At 38.2% G+C, this 18592-nt stretch overlaps 1 protein-coding gene across 3 annotated transcripts in view; it reads left to right on the forward strand.

Annotated features, from left to right (window-relative positions):
* The window catches only part of LOC140726386 (cystine/glutamate transporter-like), a 167902-nt gene that overhangs the window by 102993 nt on the left and 46317 nt on the right, over positions 1 to 18592 (forward strand). For all 3 annotated transcript variants that reach the window (XM_073042690.1, XM_073042691.1, XM_073042692.1), the window contains one exon: positions 17789 to 17912. In XM_073042690.1, the coding sequence (XP_072898791.1) occupies positions 17789 to 17912 (124 nt within the window). The remainder of the gene's footprint in view (positions 1 to 17788; positions 17913 to 18592) is intronic.

The following is an 18592-nucleotide window of genomic DNA, read 5'->3' on the forward strand; positions in this document are numbered from 1 at the left end:
GGATTTGGACAGATTAGGGCAAAGAAGTGGCAGATGAAATACAGTATATGGTCATGCACTTTGGTAGAAGAAATAAATGTAGAGACTATTTTCTAAACAGGGAGTGAATTCAGAAGTCTGATGTGCAAAGGAACTTGGAGAGTCACAGAGTCATAGAGAAGTACAGCACAGAGGCCCTTCAGCCCATCTAGTCCATCCCAAAACCATTTAAACTGCCAACTCACATCGACCTGCACGGGGACCAGAGCCCTCCACACCTCTACCATCCATGTACCTATCCAGACTTCTCTTGAACTTTGAAATCAAGCTCACATGCACCACTTGTGCTGTCAGCTCACTCCATACTCGCACAATTCTCTGAGTGAAGAAGTTTCAATAGACAATAGACAATAGGTGCAGAAGTAGACTCCTTTGAGCCTACACCGCCATTTTGAGATCATGGCTGATCATCTACTATCAATACCCGGTTCCAGCCTTGTCCCCATATCCCTTGATTCCCCTATCCATAAGATGTTCCCCCTCATGTTCTCCTTAAACTTTTCACCTTGAACCTTTAACCAATGACCACTGGTTGTAGTCCCACCCAACCTCAGCGGAAAAAAACATGCTTGCATTTACCTTATCTATACCCCTCATAATTTTGTATACAGTACATCTATCAAATCTCCTCTCAGTCTTCTACATTCTAATCTATTCAATCTTTCCTTATAACTCAGGTCCTCCAGACCCGACAACATCTTGTCCTCGTGCAATATTCCCTAAAGGTTAACTTGTAGATAAAGTCGGTAGTAAGAAAGGCAAATGCAATGTTGCTATTCATTTCAAGGTGTCTAGAATATAAAAGCAAAGGTATAATGCTGAGACTTGCTCAGAATTGCTCAGAACGCATTTGGAGTATTTAAGCAGTTTTGGGCTCCATATCTAAGGAGGGATGTGCTGGTACTGGAAAGGGTCCAGAGGAGGCTCACAAGAATGAGCGAGTAATGAAAAGGTTAATGTATGAGGAGCATTTGATGACAATGGGCCTGTACTCACTGGAGTTTTGATGAATGAGGGAGGATCTCATTGAAACCTACAGAATATTGAAAGGTCTAGAGAGAACAGACATGGAGAGGATGTTTTCAATAGTGGGAGTGCCTAGGACAAGTAGGCACAGTCTCAGAACAGAACGATGTCCCTTTAGAACAGAGACGAGTTGAAATTTCTTTAGCCAGAAGATGGTTAATATGTATAATTCATCACCACAGACAGCTCCGGGGGTCAAAAAAATCATTGAGTATATTTAAAGCAGAATTTGATAGGTTCTTGATTAGTCAAGGTGTCAAAGATTATGGGGCAAAGCAAGGAGAATATGGCTGTGATGGAAAATAAATCAATCATGATTAAATGGTGGAGTAGACGTGATGTGCCAAATGAACTAATTTTTCTGCTATATCTTATGGTAAATCAAATTTTGCAGATCTCCTATCCAAGCCTTCCCCTTACTTTGCCAAATTTTTTTCTGCTTCTATTCATGTGACAGTTGGACAGACAATTTTGCTGTTCAACCCTGTAATTACTCACTTCAAATGTATGTACCATCTATAGCAGATGGTAAATCTACCTTTCTAATAAAAAGAAGCCGGAAGATCCCGATTAGAAGCCCAAACAACCATCCTCAGATCTTCTGAGATGGGATATCATCATATTTGGCTGGGTGTTAGGAACACCACAGAGACAAAATGGGCTGCCATGTTTTGGTACTAGAGGAAAATTGGCAAAATGTCCCCACTTGGATTGAAGTCTAGTGAGGAATTGACCCCATTGTTGCATAATCCGGTCAATGTGAGTCTCGCCTGGGACTAAATGACAGATCTGAAAAATACCTTTTCTTCCTATGTTTTTTACAGCTCGAATTTTAATAAACAAACAGCTTGATTATATATTTTTCTCTCTTTGACTTCTTGCTGTGTTGAAATGTCACACTAGTGAAGCTTTTCGCCAGAAGACTGGACGCTGGCCAGACAATCTCAACAGAAACAGAACATTACTGTATAATTTTCAATCAAAGGCAGAGTGTTTGGTGAATTCTTTTGTAACAGTGTGCAGTGTTTTGATTTGCGAAGAATACTTCTTTGCAATGAGTATTTAACTCTTTCTGCTCCTGAAGATTTGTAACCCTTCAACATCTTGGTCACTGTGGCAGTCATGTCTGCGGACTTTCCTTGCTCAGTACATCTGTCAATTCAGCATTCTCCCATATTAGTCTGTCACATTAAAATTTAATAATTGGTTAAAATGTAATTGAGATAGTTTAGTAAAAGTTTAAATGATTGAGAAAATAGCCTAGCCCACCTAATTGCATTTCACGTTTACTTGCTAGTTTCTTTTACCCTTTCCATGAATTTAACTTGTTCTTTGGAATAAAAAGAAATGCAAGACAATGGAAGAAGAAATTCCATCCATATAAATTATTTCACTATTTCCAAAATTCCTTTATAAACAATGGCCTAAATTTTGAAACATTGCCTTCAGTCCCACAAACATCAATGTGGTACAGTAATGAGTAGATCAACTGCTATAATGATCCAATCACAAACAAGAGGAAATCTGCAGATGCTGGAAATCCAAGCAACACACGAAGAATGCTGGAGGAACTCAGCAGGCCGGGCAGCATCTATGGTAAAGAGTACAGTCGACGTTTCGGGCCAAAACCCTGCGGCAGGACTTCTGGAGTGATGTTTGTTGAAAGATAATTAAGCCTTTTTAAGAGTCCTATTATTTCTCTCAATCTGGGAAATAAATTATAGGACCTATAAAATTATTTTAATGATTTTACATAATTTTAATAGCACTTTCCCTAATTTTCAACATAAGAGATTAATAGAGATGCTGGAAACCTTGAGAACACACACAAAATGCTCAAGGAACTCAGCAAGACAGGCAACATGTATGGGGGAGAATAAACAGTAAACATATTTGATGCACCATCAATAACTCTCGGAGACGTGAGGCAAGATATAGGCTTGTATTGGCTGGAAGAAAGAACAAGCGGCAAGTGACCACCACTCAACATCCTGGAGACTGAGGCCGGGGCTGTGCCTCCAATCGCCTTTATACCAGGGTCCGTGGGAGGAGCCACAGGAGCAGTCAGCGGGGAGGGGGCGTGTCCAGACAGGTATATGTAGTTCACCACAATATTTGACCAAGGTCCTTCATTAAGACTGAATTCATCAGACAGAAAATTGTCTATTTTTCAATTTGGTTTGTGAGATGTCACCGTGACCAGCATGTGGGTATAAGCAGGAACTCCCGCTATGTGTAACCAATTGATGAGATCTGGTTCCCAGAGTGGGAGCTCCTACTTCCTAAATTTAATTAAATCTGTTCTGTAGTACTGACTGAGAGAATGCTCCATGGGATATGATAGCATATAATCATAAATCGTAGTTGTTGTGGGATTAAGTGATTCTGCCTCCAAATTCTATTTGGAAATTTCAAGGGAAAATGCTGTTCTGATAAATCTGTGTCTCTCCTGCCTCCAAATTTACATTTGAAATATATTGGAAAGCTGCGATTTTTGGCCACATGTCTGATGGTAGCTATCAAAACATAGCATATCTAAACACATTTACTTTACCTGTAGAAACAGTTTGCAGGGTTTTTTTGTAATTATTCCAAATTCTGCTGTACAGTATCAACATTAGACATAGAAGTTAGCTGTAGTTAGCTGATCAGCAAAACATGAATTCCAGGTTTCCTGGATCATCCCGCTATTGACCGGAAAAACTCATTTTATTTGTGAACTTGTTAACCTAATATTGTGTTTATGTATTGAACACAACCCAAGCTGAATCTGCAGCACTTTCTTTATTCAGCTCATGTCTATGACCACTCTTCACTGTTGATATATCAGTTCATGCCAGTACTGAGGCTCAGGTTCCAGCAGAATTGTTTGTATAGCCCTACTGAGTGACTCAGATGGTATCAAAATTGTGACCAACCAGGCCATATTTGAAGATTTCAAAGACAAAGTTAGTTTAATTTAAACTTCTTTTGAAGGGCTTATTGTAGCTACAGCTACACAATAAGAAAGGGTTTTTCTGTGATTGACCAAACAAAGATACTAATCTTTACCATTTCAAGCTCTTGGAGTCTTTATCAAGACTGTTTCCTCACCATCAAGACCCAAACGCTGAAACATAATCAAAAGTGCTGGAAGGTCTAAGTAGCTCTGGCAACTTCTATTAGGAATGAAACAAAATTAATTATTTTAACTTTAGCCAGGGTGGAAAGTTAAAGCATTAAAGATGGGAAATTGTCCAGTAATGAAATTTAACATTTACAATTGTTTTTAACAGTGAATTTGAATGCATATGTGGTAAGGTTGGAAATTTAATTAATATGTTTTAATAAGGCTCCCACAGAGCAACTGGAAGCATGCTCTATAATTCACAGCTGCTACATGGCTTGCTCAACAGGTTTGAAATCTGGCAATGAAAGTAAGTAAATAAGATAAGTAAATATGACAGTTTCTGTTTAAACAATATCCAGTGAAGTCCTGTGAAATACAAAAAGGCTTGTATAACATAGACAAACAGTGGACAAGGCAAAGCAGTTCAATAGTAGTCAACCACTCCAGTTATCTGCAGCAGGACATGAATTGGAAAACATTTGGAAGGTTCCAATGCAGTTCCTTAAGGCAATTGTAAATGTCTCAAGAGAGCATACTGCCATATTCAACATTAGCAAGAATTGAAATATTCCAATAGGTAATAACCATTACAACAAGAATGGCTGGGCTCTTATTTAAATATGTTTAACTCTATGATTAATGTAAACAACAATGCTTTTTATACATAAAAGTAAATGACAATTATGTTTTTAGAAACATAGAAAACCTACAGCACAATACAGGCCCTTCGGCCCACAATGCTGTGCTAAACATGTACTTACTTTAGAAATTACCAAGGGTTACCCATAGCCCTCTATTTTTCTAAGCTCCGTGTACCTGTCCAGGAGTCTCTTGAAAGACTCTTATCGTATCTGCTTCCACCGTTGTGGCCAGCAGGCAGCAGCTCATTCCATGCAGTCACCACTCTCTGTATAAAAAACTTAACCCTGACATCTCCTCTGTACCTACTTCCAGGCATGATAAAACTGTGCCCTCTCATCTTAGCCATTTCAGCCCTGGAAAAAAGCCTCTGACTATCCACACGATCAATGCCTTTCAACATCTTATACTCCTCTATCAGGTCACCTCTCATCCTACGTTGCTCCAAGGAAAAAAGGAGAGTTCACTCAACCTGTTCTCACAAGGCATGTTCCCCAATCCAGGCAACATCCTTGTATATCTTTCTATGGTTTCCATATCTTTCCTGTAATGAGGTGACCATAAATGAGCACAGTACTCCAAGTGGGGTCTGACCAGATTCCTATAGAGCTGTAACATTACCTCACGGCTCTTAAACTCAATCCCATGGTTGATGAAAACAATGCACCGTATGCCTTCTTAACCACAGAGTCAACCTGTGCAGCAGCTTTGAGTGTCCAGTGGATTTAGACCACAAGATCCTTCTCATCCTCCACACTGCCAAGAGTCTGACCATTAATACTATATTCTACCATCATATTTGACCTACCAAAATGAACCACCTCACACTTATCTGGGTTGAACTCCTTCTGCTACTTCTCAGCCCAGTTTTGCATCCTATCAATGTCCTGCTGTAATCTCTGACAGCCCTCCACACTATCAACAATACCCCAACCTTTGTGTCATCAGAAACTTTACTAACCCATCCCTCCACTTCCTCATCCAGGTCATTTATAAAAATCACGAAGAAAAGGGGTCCCAGAACAGATCCCTGAGGCACACCTGTGGTCACCGACCTCCATGCAGACTATGACCCATCTACAACCACTCCTTGTCTCTTGTGGGCAAGCCAATTCTGGATCCACAAAGCAAGGTCCTCATGGATCCCATGCCTCCTTACTCTCTCAAATGCCTTGCTGAAATCCATATACACTGCACCTACTGCTCTACCTTCATCAACATCAACGTGTTTAGACACATCCTCAAAATATTCAATCGGGCTCGTAAGGCACGACCTGCCTTTGACAAAGTCATGTTGACTATTCCTAATCATATTATGCCTCTCCAAATGTTCATAAATCCTGCCTCTCAGGATCTTTTCCATCAGCTTACCAACTTTTTAAACAGAACTAACATCTAAGCTTAATACATTTCTATACAGATACTACATGAGACACTGCAGCTTTATTCTCTCCCCACATTTCCTTTAAGTTTAACATAGAATAAGTTCAGCATAGAATTCATGAAATTTAAGTAAATAAAATAATGCATTAGCTACACATTTAAAAAATAAACTACAAAACTGTTCATTTTCATGAAAAGAAACCAACACTGGACTGACAGACAAATCATTTTCTAAATCCCAAATACAGAGGTTGGAATTTGGAATAATGAAGAAGACATAAAGCTTCACATTGAAATATTAGTCTGTTATTTACAGAGATTCTGCTAGTTTGCTGATAATCAAAGGTGTGCCCATTGAGTTAGTATTTTGGGTCCAAGGATTATTGAAATATTAGATGTAGCCGTGAAGTTTGAGAAGTTGTCAGATTCACAAAGACAATGAGATGAACTGACAGTACAGGTGGTTTGCAGAAAACAAAATAGGAAGTAAACAAAAGATACAAATTTATAGCAACCAATTCACGGAATAATTTCTATGCTGGGCCATGTACAGTAATATTTGGAGGTAACCAATCAGTAGGTAAACTAAGACAAAACCTTGGAATCTTAAAATTGATTAACGTTTTTCCATTAAAGTGTAAGAGTAAAATGTACTAAATGGAAATAGTCTGCCACACTTGTCTGTATAATAGAAATAACTGTACTTCAGGAAGTTAGTTATGATACTTTGATACATTAATGCGAAATTAAAAGCATCATATAGATCTTTCTCCTGTGGAAAGATTAATTAAAGTCTTTTATAAAATCAGAGAGCGTAAGTTCATAGTAAATTATATTAGAAATAATCAACAAAGCCATCAACACCTGTGAAGTTTGTGTTAACTGTCATTCCCATTTATGGTGGTGAACAACAGCTAAAATTTGCTGCTGTTTTTATTTTCAGCATTTTTAGTTATATTTTATATTCATGTATTTGAAACAAAATTGTAACAATCGCTGAATGCTTACAGCTTCTTGACCTAAATTTGCCAGTTTGACCAGCAGTCAAATTCTGTGGGTGGAGGGTAAACAGACCCAATGTTGGCTGTACCGATTGCGATATCTGTTTCAATTTCGGGATGAATCACCTGGGCTCCTCCAGAGAGAGACAGAAGGCCTGAAATAATGTGCAAATAAAATCAAATTAAATGAATTAAGTCCTTGTGTCATTCTCAATTGTATGACAACTCTGTTTTTATCCCATCCCCAGATGTGGAACTGTAAGCTATTGTGACCACTTCCTTTGATTATGAAAGGGTTGTGCTGTCAGACAAAGCTGACTGGAGTGTCTGCGGAGAAATTTCAAAAAGATTTTATACTTTAATGAACCTCCAGTGCAAGGTCATTGCTGCTGTGGGCGCAGCACATGTTGCCTGTGGCTCAACCTTATAGCACCATCTTGATCCTAGGCTATAAATGAGTCAGCTCTACGCTCACTTTTCAGCTACATATACTCTGCCTGTAGGCCACCTATTAAAAACTTGTATGCCAAATTCATTGTCTTCTTATTGATCAATAGCAAGACAAAGTGATCCAGAGCTACTAGTTTCAGATTTAACTGTGTCTGAGATAGCTTCAGTATTTCACAGCTGGAATGCTCTTTTTCTTTCAAAGCAGATCAAGAAGTGAAGTATCCAGTTCCAGCTGGGACACCTGTGATTTTAAACATACCCAGAGGAGCTAGTCAGTTAAGAGCTACAGCTAGAAGAGAGTCAGACTACAATGATAGCTATTGTGTAGTCAAGCATCAAAAATCAGTTTAAGCTAGTAAACCCTTAACAACTGAACTACTTGAAAAGATAGTTAAAATTCAGAGTTACATTGAAATCAAGAAAAAGAGCTTTGAAATTAAGGCCTGAAATTCCTATGTGGTCACACTGGGATTTCACTCTGTGACATGAACTGGAACAGCCTTTCCAGGGTCATCAGATGAAGGCAGACAGGGGAAATGTCACTCTGTTTGTATGTTGTAATGTGCCGGAGAAATAAACTATTGCATCCAATGGTTATGGTCTCTCTTGTTCCCTCTGGAAGTCTGGATGTTAAAGTGGAAGATTGGAATATCCCTAAAAGAATTTCATAACCATTGCAATCTTGAAGGACCTATAGATCAGGATCTCCTGGAAGGTGTGCAATGCCTTAGATCATCAAATTAAGAAGTCCTTTCTCCAGAAATTTTAAACTTATCACCATTATTTTATACATTGTAACATTCATTTTCAATAAGAAATCTTTGACAGATTGTTAGATCTTTCATTTAATCTATCACAATTGTTCAATCGGAACTTCCCCACTAGGTCCCTATAACAACGTGGATTGCAACCTCCACAAAATGTAAGCTAACGTAGAGTAACACACCATGGTGTATTTTCTTATCATCTCATATTTTCAGAAGGAAATAAAGGAATTTATTTGAACCTTACATTTTAAACCCATATCTAGAATCATCCGCAAAGGGGTTGCAATAAAACAATGGTGTCTCACCCTTCTCTTAATTATCTGATAAAATAATGGATGCATATATGTTAATCTAATAGACGGATGTTCATGACTTCCAAAAGCTGGCACAGCTCATGTCTACACATGCTACTACCTTGGACTTTAGAATCTAATGTGGAAGCTATACTAACATCAGTACCACTACAAACGCAGTAATTTCAGCTCCACTAGTGCTGTGCCACACACACACACACACACACACACACACACACACACACACACACACACACACACACACACACACACACACACACACACACACACACACACACACGTCTTCTTGATTGCTTCAGTGGTACAATGATAACTTTGGCACGACTTGGAAGGTTTATTTATGTATGTAAAGGTCATTCTGTTTTTCAGCTTTGAACACTGAATTATAGTTTTTCTTCATTCACAATATCATGCACAGTCCACTCTTGACAATAGACGGTTGCTAAATGTATTTTACAGATCATGGTTTTCTGCTAGGCTATTGCAATATCTAGCCTACTAAACTAAATAATCAATTATTGATTTTGCTCATGAGGGCACAATGGAAATTCAGATGCATCAGTGATATTGAACAGAGGGATATGTGCTGAAGAAATTTATTGAAGAGTAATATAAAAAAATGTACCTGTGAACCATAGTGGCAGACTATGCAAAGGTCCTTCGTACATTGAGGAACAATATAATAGCTCTTTTTCCTTGAATAATTGATGTTAAATTGGTAAATTGGTTTATTATTGTCACTTGTACTGAGGTACAGTGAAAAATTTGTCTTCCATACCATCCATACAGATTGATTTAGTACAATAATGTATTGAAGTAGTACAAGGTAAAACAATAACAGAATAAAGTGGTAAAGTACAGTCAAAATGTAGTGCAGGTGGCCATAAGGTTCAAGGTCGTAATGAGATAGATTGTGAGGCAAGTCCATCTTTCTGTACTAAGGAACTGTTCAATAGTCTTATAACAACAGGATAGAAACTATCCTTGAGCCATGTGGTACCTGGTTTTGTATCTTGAGCCAGACAGAAGGGAGGAGAAGATCCAGGATGGATAAGATCTTTGATTATGCTGGATGCTTTAATGAGGATGTGAGGTGTACACAGTGTCCATGGAGGTGCGGCTGGATTCTGTGATGTGCTGAACCATGTCCAGAACCCTCTGCAGTGTTTTCCAGTCAGGGGCAGAGCAGTTGCTATGCCAAGTCATGTCGCATCTGGATAGGTGGCTCTCTATGGTGCTTTGATAATAAGTGGAGAGAGTGAAAGGGTCATTGCAAGCTTCTTTAGTCTCCTGAGCAAGTAGAGGTGCATGTGAGCTTTCCTGGCCACGATAGGCTATTGATGATATTCACTGAAAGATGATCTAATCAATCGTTTGCTTCTCTGGTTAAAGCAATATTTATCTGTGAAAACTGTAAGAAATGGCCTTTACTAAGTTAAATTATTGCAACCCAATAAATGAACACAAATATCTTCTTTTACATATAACTGGACATTCTACCTTGACTCAGTATACTTCTCTCATTGGGAATAACCTGTGAACTAGTGCCACATTTAAATGATTACTTGATATTGTAGGTGTTAACTGAATTAATACTTGCTTGTTGTCAGGGGAGCTCTAGTCAAAAAGATCATGTACTGTATATAGGACTAGCTACCAGATGAGTTCAGCCTATGTCCAAATGTTCACCTACTTGGTTGTAACTACAAGGCCATGAATAACAACTATAAGTGTAGAGAATTCCCACCAGTGATAATTGCATTTTAATTATGATTATGATATGACTTGATGTCTATGAATGTTCTCAGTCATCCAGCTCATTGTATATTAAACAGTAGTAAGTCAAGGCAACTGGACTTGCTGTGTTGTCTAGACATTGTCCTGTGTGTTTCAAACCTACAGACATATTCAGACAGAAATTCATCCACCCCAAGGAGACTGCACCCAACCATAAACTGAACAATATTGTATATGCTATCCAGTGCAATGAGAACTTCACAGATCTCTATATCGGTGAGACAAAACAACCACTTCACAAGTGATGGCCCAACATAGGAGGGCTAACATCGCAGGTCAAGACGCAACTGAATATCTACACCTAGAGGACAAGGAACACTCCTATGATTACAACAATGTGCAATTTTGGACCCAGAGGACAGGTAGTTTGGAAGATGTGTTAAAGAAGCCATCTTTGTAGAAGCCTCTACAAATCTTAACAACCCTCATGTGATTGCTGTACCTTTAAGCAACACAGATTTTATAAGCTGGAAAACTACCCACCAAGGATCAGAACTGAAGAAGCATCTTGGATGAGTAGCAAAACCTCTTCTAACAACACAGCACGTCCAGTTGCCTTGACTTACTACTGCTTGATATGTTATGACTTGATGGAAGTTTCTGTTATACGAGAGGTGATTGATAAGTTTATGGCCTAAGGTAGAAGGAGTCAATTTTAGAAAACCTAGCACATTTATTTTTCAACGTATTCCCCGCCTACATTTACACACTTAGTCCAGTGGTCATGGAGCATACGGATCCCTTCTTTGTAGAAGTCGGTGTCTTGGACCTCCAGAAGTGGTCCACAGCAAAAGTGATTGATAAGTCCGTGGTCTAAGGTAGGAGATGAGTTATTAACTTCAAACTTTCTGCACAATCACTTAAAGAGTTGAACTACACGTGCATGTAACGAGAACTGTATAACTTATCTCCTTCTACCTTAGGCCACAAACTTATAAATCATCCCTGCTGTGGATCACTTCTGCAGGTCCAAGACGATGACTTCTACAAAGAAGGGATTCGTATGCTCCACGACCGCTGGACTAAGTGTGTAAATGTTGGAGGGGACTATGTTGAAAAATAAATGTGCTAGGTTTTCTAAAATGGACGCCTTCTACCTTAGGCCACGAACTTATCAATCACCCCTCATACACATGTGGCATATTGTTTGTCAGGTCTATGATTAAACCAACTCTCAAGATAGCATTGGTTTAAACAAGGAATCTCCCCAGCTTTATTCCAACTATCTGAAAAGCAAGAGAAAGGGAATTCAAATGCCAGATGGAGATTAATTGTGAGGATTTCAGTGTACTAAGTTTCAAATAAGGTCACCTGCAAAAACAAGCCAACCATTACTTACTAACTTTATGCAACCTTGAAATTAGTTCTATATATTGTTGCAATGAGGCAGTAAAATGGATTTTCTGATTCCTATATCGAAGAGTCATTGGATTAGTTATGCAATGTCAACAGTGAAAAATAGTTTGGAGGCTTTAAGGAGCCTGCTTTTTTCTCTATCACCATAAGTGTAAGAGAACTGTGTGAGCTCTTGTATGGACACTAATCCTTTCCACCCTTGTCCATGTGTTACAAAAAAGAATAGGATCCAATTTATTTGTAACTCCAGTTTGAAATAGATTCATCCTTATTTCTATATTTGCTTTTGACATTGAAGGAAACCATTCATCCAATAGTGCTTGTTCATTGAGGTACAAATATACAGTACCTCAAATCTTAATAGAAATATCAGCAAGAAAAAAATATGCACTAGCCTCTTAGTGGAAGAAAATGTCCTAAGATATTTCAAAATCAATTAAAAGGTTACAGTCCCCAAGCCCAAATATCAATTGGTTGACAAAAATGATCTTCAGAAAGTCTCCAAAGGTGGTAATAAAAAGGAAGAACTCATCTCAACAAGTAGCCTCTGCGGAAAGAGCAACCAATCAGCATTTTGTGTCAGTGGCTCTTCTTCACCCTTGAACTCATTGACCTGATCTTCCCTGAAGCAAGTATATTGTTAGTAATTATCACAAACCGATCAACAGACAGTCGAAAATTGGTTTAGCATGGAGAAGAACAGTATTAGCCCCATTTCTATCCCCTTAGCACTCAGCAGAAAAGTCATGCCCAGCTTATTACTGGGACTTTTGAAGGCACACAAACCTTTGCCAGCATAAATCTTACCCAATTTTGTAAAAAAAAAGTGCATTGATCAACATTCATCTCAAGTGTGATTTTCAAACTCAATGGTCTGAAAAATTACACTTCTTATTTACTAACAGGGGAACCAACTTTTACTAACACTATTTCCCTGAAAATGCAGCAGAGAGCTGAATCATTGCAGTAACTGCTGCCTCCCATTTCAATGCTCACAAACGTATACTCTATTGCACTTGAATAAAGTTAATTGTCGCGGGCTGCATTTTCCTGTGTAATGCATCCGTCATGAAGCCCTGCCCTTTTCATTGCTGCATGATGTTGTGACAAGAACTGAATGTGAATCCCTTCCCTTTATTAATGCCCTGGTACTGCTTTATTATTGTCAGAACACAAATATCAGGATACAGTGGAAAGCTTGTCTTGCATACTGTTTGGAGAGATCAGAATCATTCCACAATGCATTGAGGTAGAGCAATGTAAAACAACAACAATGCAGAATAAAGAGTAAAAGCTATGGGGAAAGAGCAGTTTATGTAAATAATAAAGTGTAATATCACAACAAGGTAGACTTGTTGTGTACGATGAGTCCATCTCATCGTGCAAGAGCTCCATTCACGAGTTTGATAGCAGTGGGATAGAATTTGTCCTTGAGCCTGGTGATACATGTTTAGAGGCTTTTTTTATCGTCTGCCATTGAATGACCCTCAGCTCAATGTATAGTGGCTGCCTATTTTGGAGGGATTGAAGCAGATGATGAGACATGTGGTTCAGGTCCGCAACTGGGCCAGCATGGTGTGTTGGAGACATTTCTGGGAACTGGTAGCACCACATCCATGTTTTGGCAGGGTACTTGGATCCAGAAACATGCTCATTTGTGGAAACACTGAGCATGAACCAAGTTACTAATATATTTGAAAGGTTTGTTCTTACTTTGGTTTCTTTATCATCACTGAGACTTGTCACCTTGTACAATTTTTAAGAGTTGCTGCAAAAGTTGATTGGGTGATTAAGAAGGTTTATTACGTTTTGGCCTTTATTAGTCGAGGGATTCAGTTCAAGAACTGTGAGATAATGTTACAACTCTATGAAACTCTGGTTAGACCACACTTGCAGTTTCATGTTTAGTTCTGGTTGTCTCATTATAGGAATGCCCTATTATACCCTCTTCAGAGAGGGTACAGTGGAAATTTACCAGGATGCTGCCTGGATTAGAGAGCTTGCCTTATGAGGATAGGTTGAGGGAGCTAGAGCTTTTCTCTTTGGAGCGAAGGAGGATGAAAGGTGATTTGATAGAGGTGTACAAGATGATAAGAGGCATAGATAGAATGGATTTGAAAGTGATTGGAGGAAAGTACAGGAGGGGTGTCAGAGGAGTTTTTGCAGAGAATGGTTGGTACATGGAATGCAGTGCCGGGGGGTGGTAACGGAGATAAACTAAGAAACTTTAAGATACTCATTGATTAGGCACATAGATGTAAAAATAATGAAGGTTATGTGGGAGGGAGTGGTTAGATTGACCTTAATGGATATTAAAATGTCAACTCATTGTAGCCTTTATTGTGTTTTAATGTTCCATTTTTGTTGCTCAAATACAGGCTTATCAGGGTACCTGCCCAAACAGCTAGGTCATGGTGATCTCTTATTTTCTGGATTATCCCAGAATGATGCTTATCTATCACGGTGTGATGGTCCCTTCTCAGTTAGGGAGATGGTGTAAATTCCATACTGAAGGACTGAAGACTTCACTTACTTTCCTTTCAGCCCACACATTAGGCAATTGCCTGCATTAAAGGCTTGCACAGTTCGGGCCTTCATAGATATTTATGTTTTCTACAGAGTATGGAAACCTCTGTAGCAACTACTGCCATTGATACCTGGAGGGTATTGTGGAGGGTATCTTTGTGACATGTTTGCACAAAGAGCATATCTCCTGTTAGGAGTGCCTAATCCTAACCTGTTCAAATCCATGAGTTTGCACTCCTGTCTCATCTTTATAGTTACCATTCTGGAAGCAGCATTTGCACTATTAGCACCACTTCTATTATGCTGCCTCCTGAGATTACAACTGCTAGCCCTCTGAAATGATCTGAAGACTTCACCAGTAACAGCAAGGTTTTTATATAGATTCAGTGGGTTAGTGCAGGCTGAAACAGATACAATGAAGGATTATTTATAAGAACGATACTTATCCTAGGAATATTGAAATGCAGAATTGCAATGTTAATGGGACATTTAAATGGTGCAATTGCTTTCATGCAATTAGAACAAAACAGCAACTTATAGGCCGTGGTGTGTATCTAGGTTAATACTGGAGATTCTGCAGCTGTTGGAAATCCAGAGCAACACACACAATATACTGCAGAAATTCAGCAAGTCAGGAAACATCTATGGAGAGCTATAAACAGTCAACGTTTTGGGCTGATACCCTTCAACAGGACGGGTCTCGGCCCGAAACGTATTCCACTGGTCATGTGCCTCCAATCTGAAAAACAACTTTCCATTACCATCCACTACCTCCTACCAACAAGACAATATTGTTTTCAATTCTATAACTCACTCCAGATCCTGCATGCTCTAACCTTTTGTCATAAATAATGCCTTGAAGAGTTATTTATTGTTTGGACTGATACAAAATACATCAGTTTGGTTTCAGGCCACCTTTAATCAGGTCTTACTGTACTGGAAGTTGCAGGAAGTCTACCCCTTCGAGTTTCCAATGTGGTGATTTTCCTTCCCCACCCATTTATTACCATGATTCATCTTGGAGCTTTCTTTACCCAAAAGGACAACCATTTTTTAACTCCTTACTGCAGTCAATGGATATCAAGATGAAAAGACAAAAATAGTAGGTGCTTGAAATCTAAAACAAAAATATAATGTTGTAAATACTCAACAGATTAATCAGTAATTATGGCAAAACCAACAATGTTAATATTTCATGAGGGATTTTTCCTCATCTTTTTTAGTTTTGCCACCGTAGCTTCCTCTGTCAATTGAACAAACATTTTAGTACAAAAATGTTTACTTTAATGTGTATTAATGGAATTGGCTGTTCTTGCTTTAAATAGAAGCCCAAGCAATAGATTTGATCAGAGTTGGTACTTGTGACATATTGTGATTGTTCCTGATCCATTTGCAAAGAAATTTTAAAAAGCTGGCTGTCATGACAACCTTGAATAGAATTATCTATATATGCTGCCGAATAATTCATGCAGTGGGAGTGTTTGTTGCAACTTAATTGTTGACATTTAGATAATGAAGAATTCATTTGGAGCTTGGAAAATACAGTTATTGAATTGGGACCATATGTGATTAATTATCAATTAGTTAAGGCTCAACAGGGAATATTATACACCTTATCATCGTTTGCCAGCAGGTCTATCTGTACACTTTAGCTCTGGCAGACTAAAAATCTACAGCTGTTACTTTTTCTGTATCTTCCTAGCAGGCAGTGAACCACACTATTTAGTCTTAACCTTTGTGAAGGATTGTGAAGTGTGATTGTGCAAGAAGTATAGATGGACCAGAGACCAGAGGGATTAGTGATAGGCTGGTTACTATCACTCTCTGGTAGGAGGGGAGAAAGCTGATATCTCTGCTGATATCCTTTATTAATGAGTTATGTCAGGGGTAGGGTTTTAGGGTGACATAGTGCCCAACTTAGTGATTTATTAAAAGGTTGCAAGAGTGCTAACAACTGAGGGCTTGCAAAAGTACCAAAACCTTACCTACAGTAAAGAGCTGACTCCATCAGTTATCTAAGAGGCAAAGAGATACTTTACTATTTTAGCTTTATTGTGATAAATTTGTTTGAGTCACCCTGATTATCAAAGTGAGTGTCATTTCACATGTGCTTGCAGTTGTACCACAGCAATCCAGCATATTCTTCCTACTAGAGATCAGGAACTCTACAAAACTCTTCCATGGCTAGCCTCTTTTATAGATGCAAAAATAAAAAATGTTAGATCTCAGGCATATCCTCTTAACTGGCTTGTCTATCCAGAAACATTTAAATCCAGTGGTGCAATTGAATGTCGGCAGTGGTTGGTTCTGGGTCAATCTAGCCCAATAATTTATACTTCAGAATTATGCACTACTTGCCACATCCAGATACCCTGAATACCTTTACAATTTGAGTGGAGATTCGGATCTCCAGCTGCTGAACTATTGCTCATTGTCTGCAGATTGCTATAGAACATATCTGCATGGAATAGAAGATGGAATTTGTGAAAATGGAATGCCAATTACTCAGAATAATAGATCTCAGTTACATCTCATTCACTGTGGTAATGTATAGCACAGGGATATCATAGGAAGTATCATCCACTGAGATACACAGAGAAGCAATGGGATATTTTGTGTGTGAGAAAGCCATTCAGGTCACTGCAGTGGTCCATACATCTCTGTAGTATTGATCTTACTGAATGAAGAAGTCAATTTACGTATTATCTCCTTGCAAAATATAAGCCAACAGAAGGAAATAAATTAGCATGCTGGATGCTGCTACTGGTAAACAAGTATTTGATTAAACTAAACCTATCAATAACATGATAAAACCATTGTATATAAAAATCCATGGCAATGATTGCAATACAATGCAACAGATATAACTGAATAAAACTGAACACATAATATTTGTAGAATACTTGAATGCATGTATTGTATAATTGAATGAGCTTAAAGTATACAAAGTCACAAGAATGAAAACAATATAACTCAGTAAAATTATGAGTGTACAATTGAATTCACCTAATGATTGAAATGTAAGTGTAAAAATAATATGATTATGGACCAACCGAATATGCTAATTACAGCCTTTCTGAAAACATTGTAATTATAGTACCCATGAAGAAAAATTAATAATGATAGGGCAGAGCAATCATTCTGATATGATTCACAAGATCATGAATGCAATGTAATCAACAGGAATTAATATCAATTAGCTACTGTTGGGGGTGTTAAACTATATGCATTATTAAAACATAGTGGCTTTTGCAAAATATAATTCAGTTATTATGCAAGGACTATGTTTTCTCAACACTTGCTTGAGGAAGTATAGTCCTTGCATAATAAAACTTCAGAGCTAAAATAGCTAAAATATTGTCAAACTTTCTTTTCTTCCAGAAATATACCTCTTGCAATCTGCATTTCAATGGCGGTTGTCACAGTTGGCTATGTATTAACAAATGTAGCCTATTTTGTCATAATGAGCCCTGAAGAGCTTTTGGCTTCAGAAGCAGTAGCTGTGGTAAGTTATACAGATATTAACTAATCAAATTTATGCAAAAGAGTCATTTTCAAATATTTCAAATATATTTCAGTTTCAAATAGCTTCAAAAATGCATTGCAAGATTCACATGGAAGCTTGGCTCTCTAAAATAAGGCTTTATGGAAAACATCATTGATGAAAACATCATGAAACCATCATTCTTGTTATTTTACTTTACACAATAGTGTGATAAAGTATAAGGGAATATGAGGACTTGTTTAACCAACAGTAGGATTGACAAGATCTGAAAGATCAAAAACGGCATCATTTACGTGAATAGAAGATCCATAAAATGACATTTTAGTTAACAAATCTGGAGGAGGTCATACTTCTAACTGGGAATCTCAGTGGCTGAAGCCCAGTGTGATGTAGGAGTACTTTCACTTATTCCTTGAACTTCGAACATAAAATGTTCAGCCTGTTATCTTGCCCAATTCTACCCATTGCAGACATCAAGTAGACAAAATATCAGAGTGTCCACTGAAGTTAAACAATGAGCATTATGACTATGTGACTTTAGTGCAATTAAAACACATGTTGAACATTTGGAGAGCATATTAAAGAGCAAGTTAGTCTGGGGAGAAAGCGTGGACTCTAACAGTCTCTGCTAATGTCCTATGGATCCTCAAAGATCTGAGAGTCATAGAACAGAAACAATC

Source organism: Hemitrygon akajei, chromosome 4, assembly GCF_048418815.1.
Source record: "Hemitrygon akajei chromosome 4, sHemAka1.3, whole genome shotgun sequence".
Taxonomy (NCBI): Eukaryota; Metazoa; Chordata; class Chondrichthyes; order Myliobatiformes; family Dasyatidae; genus Hemitrygon; species Hemitrygon akajei.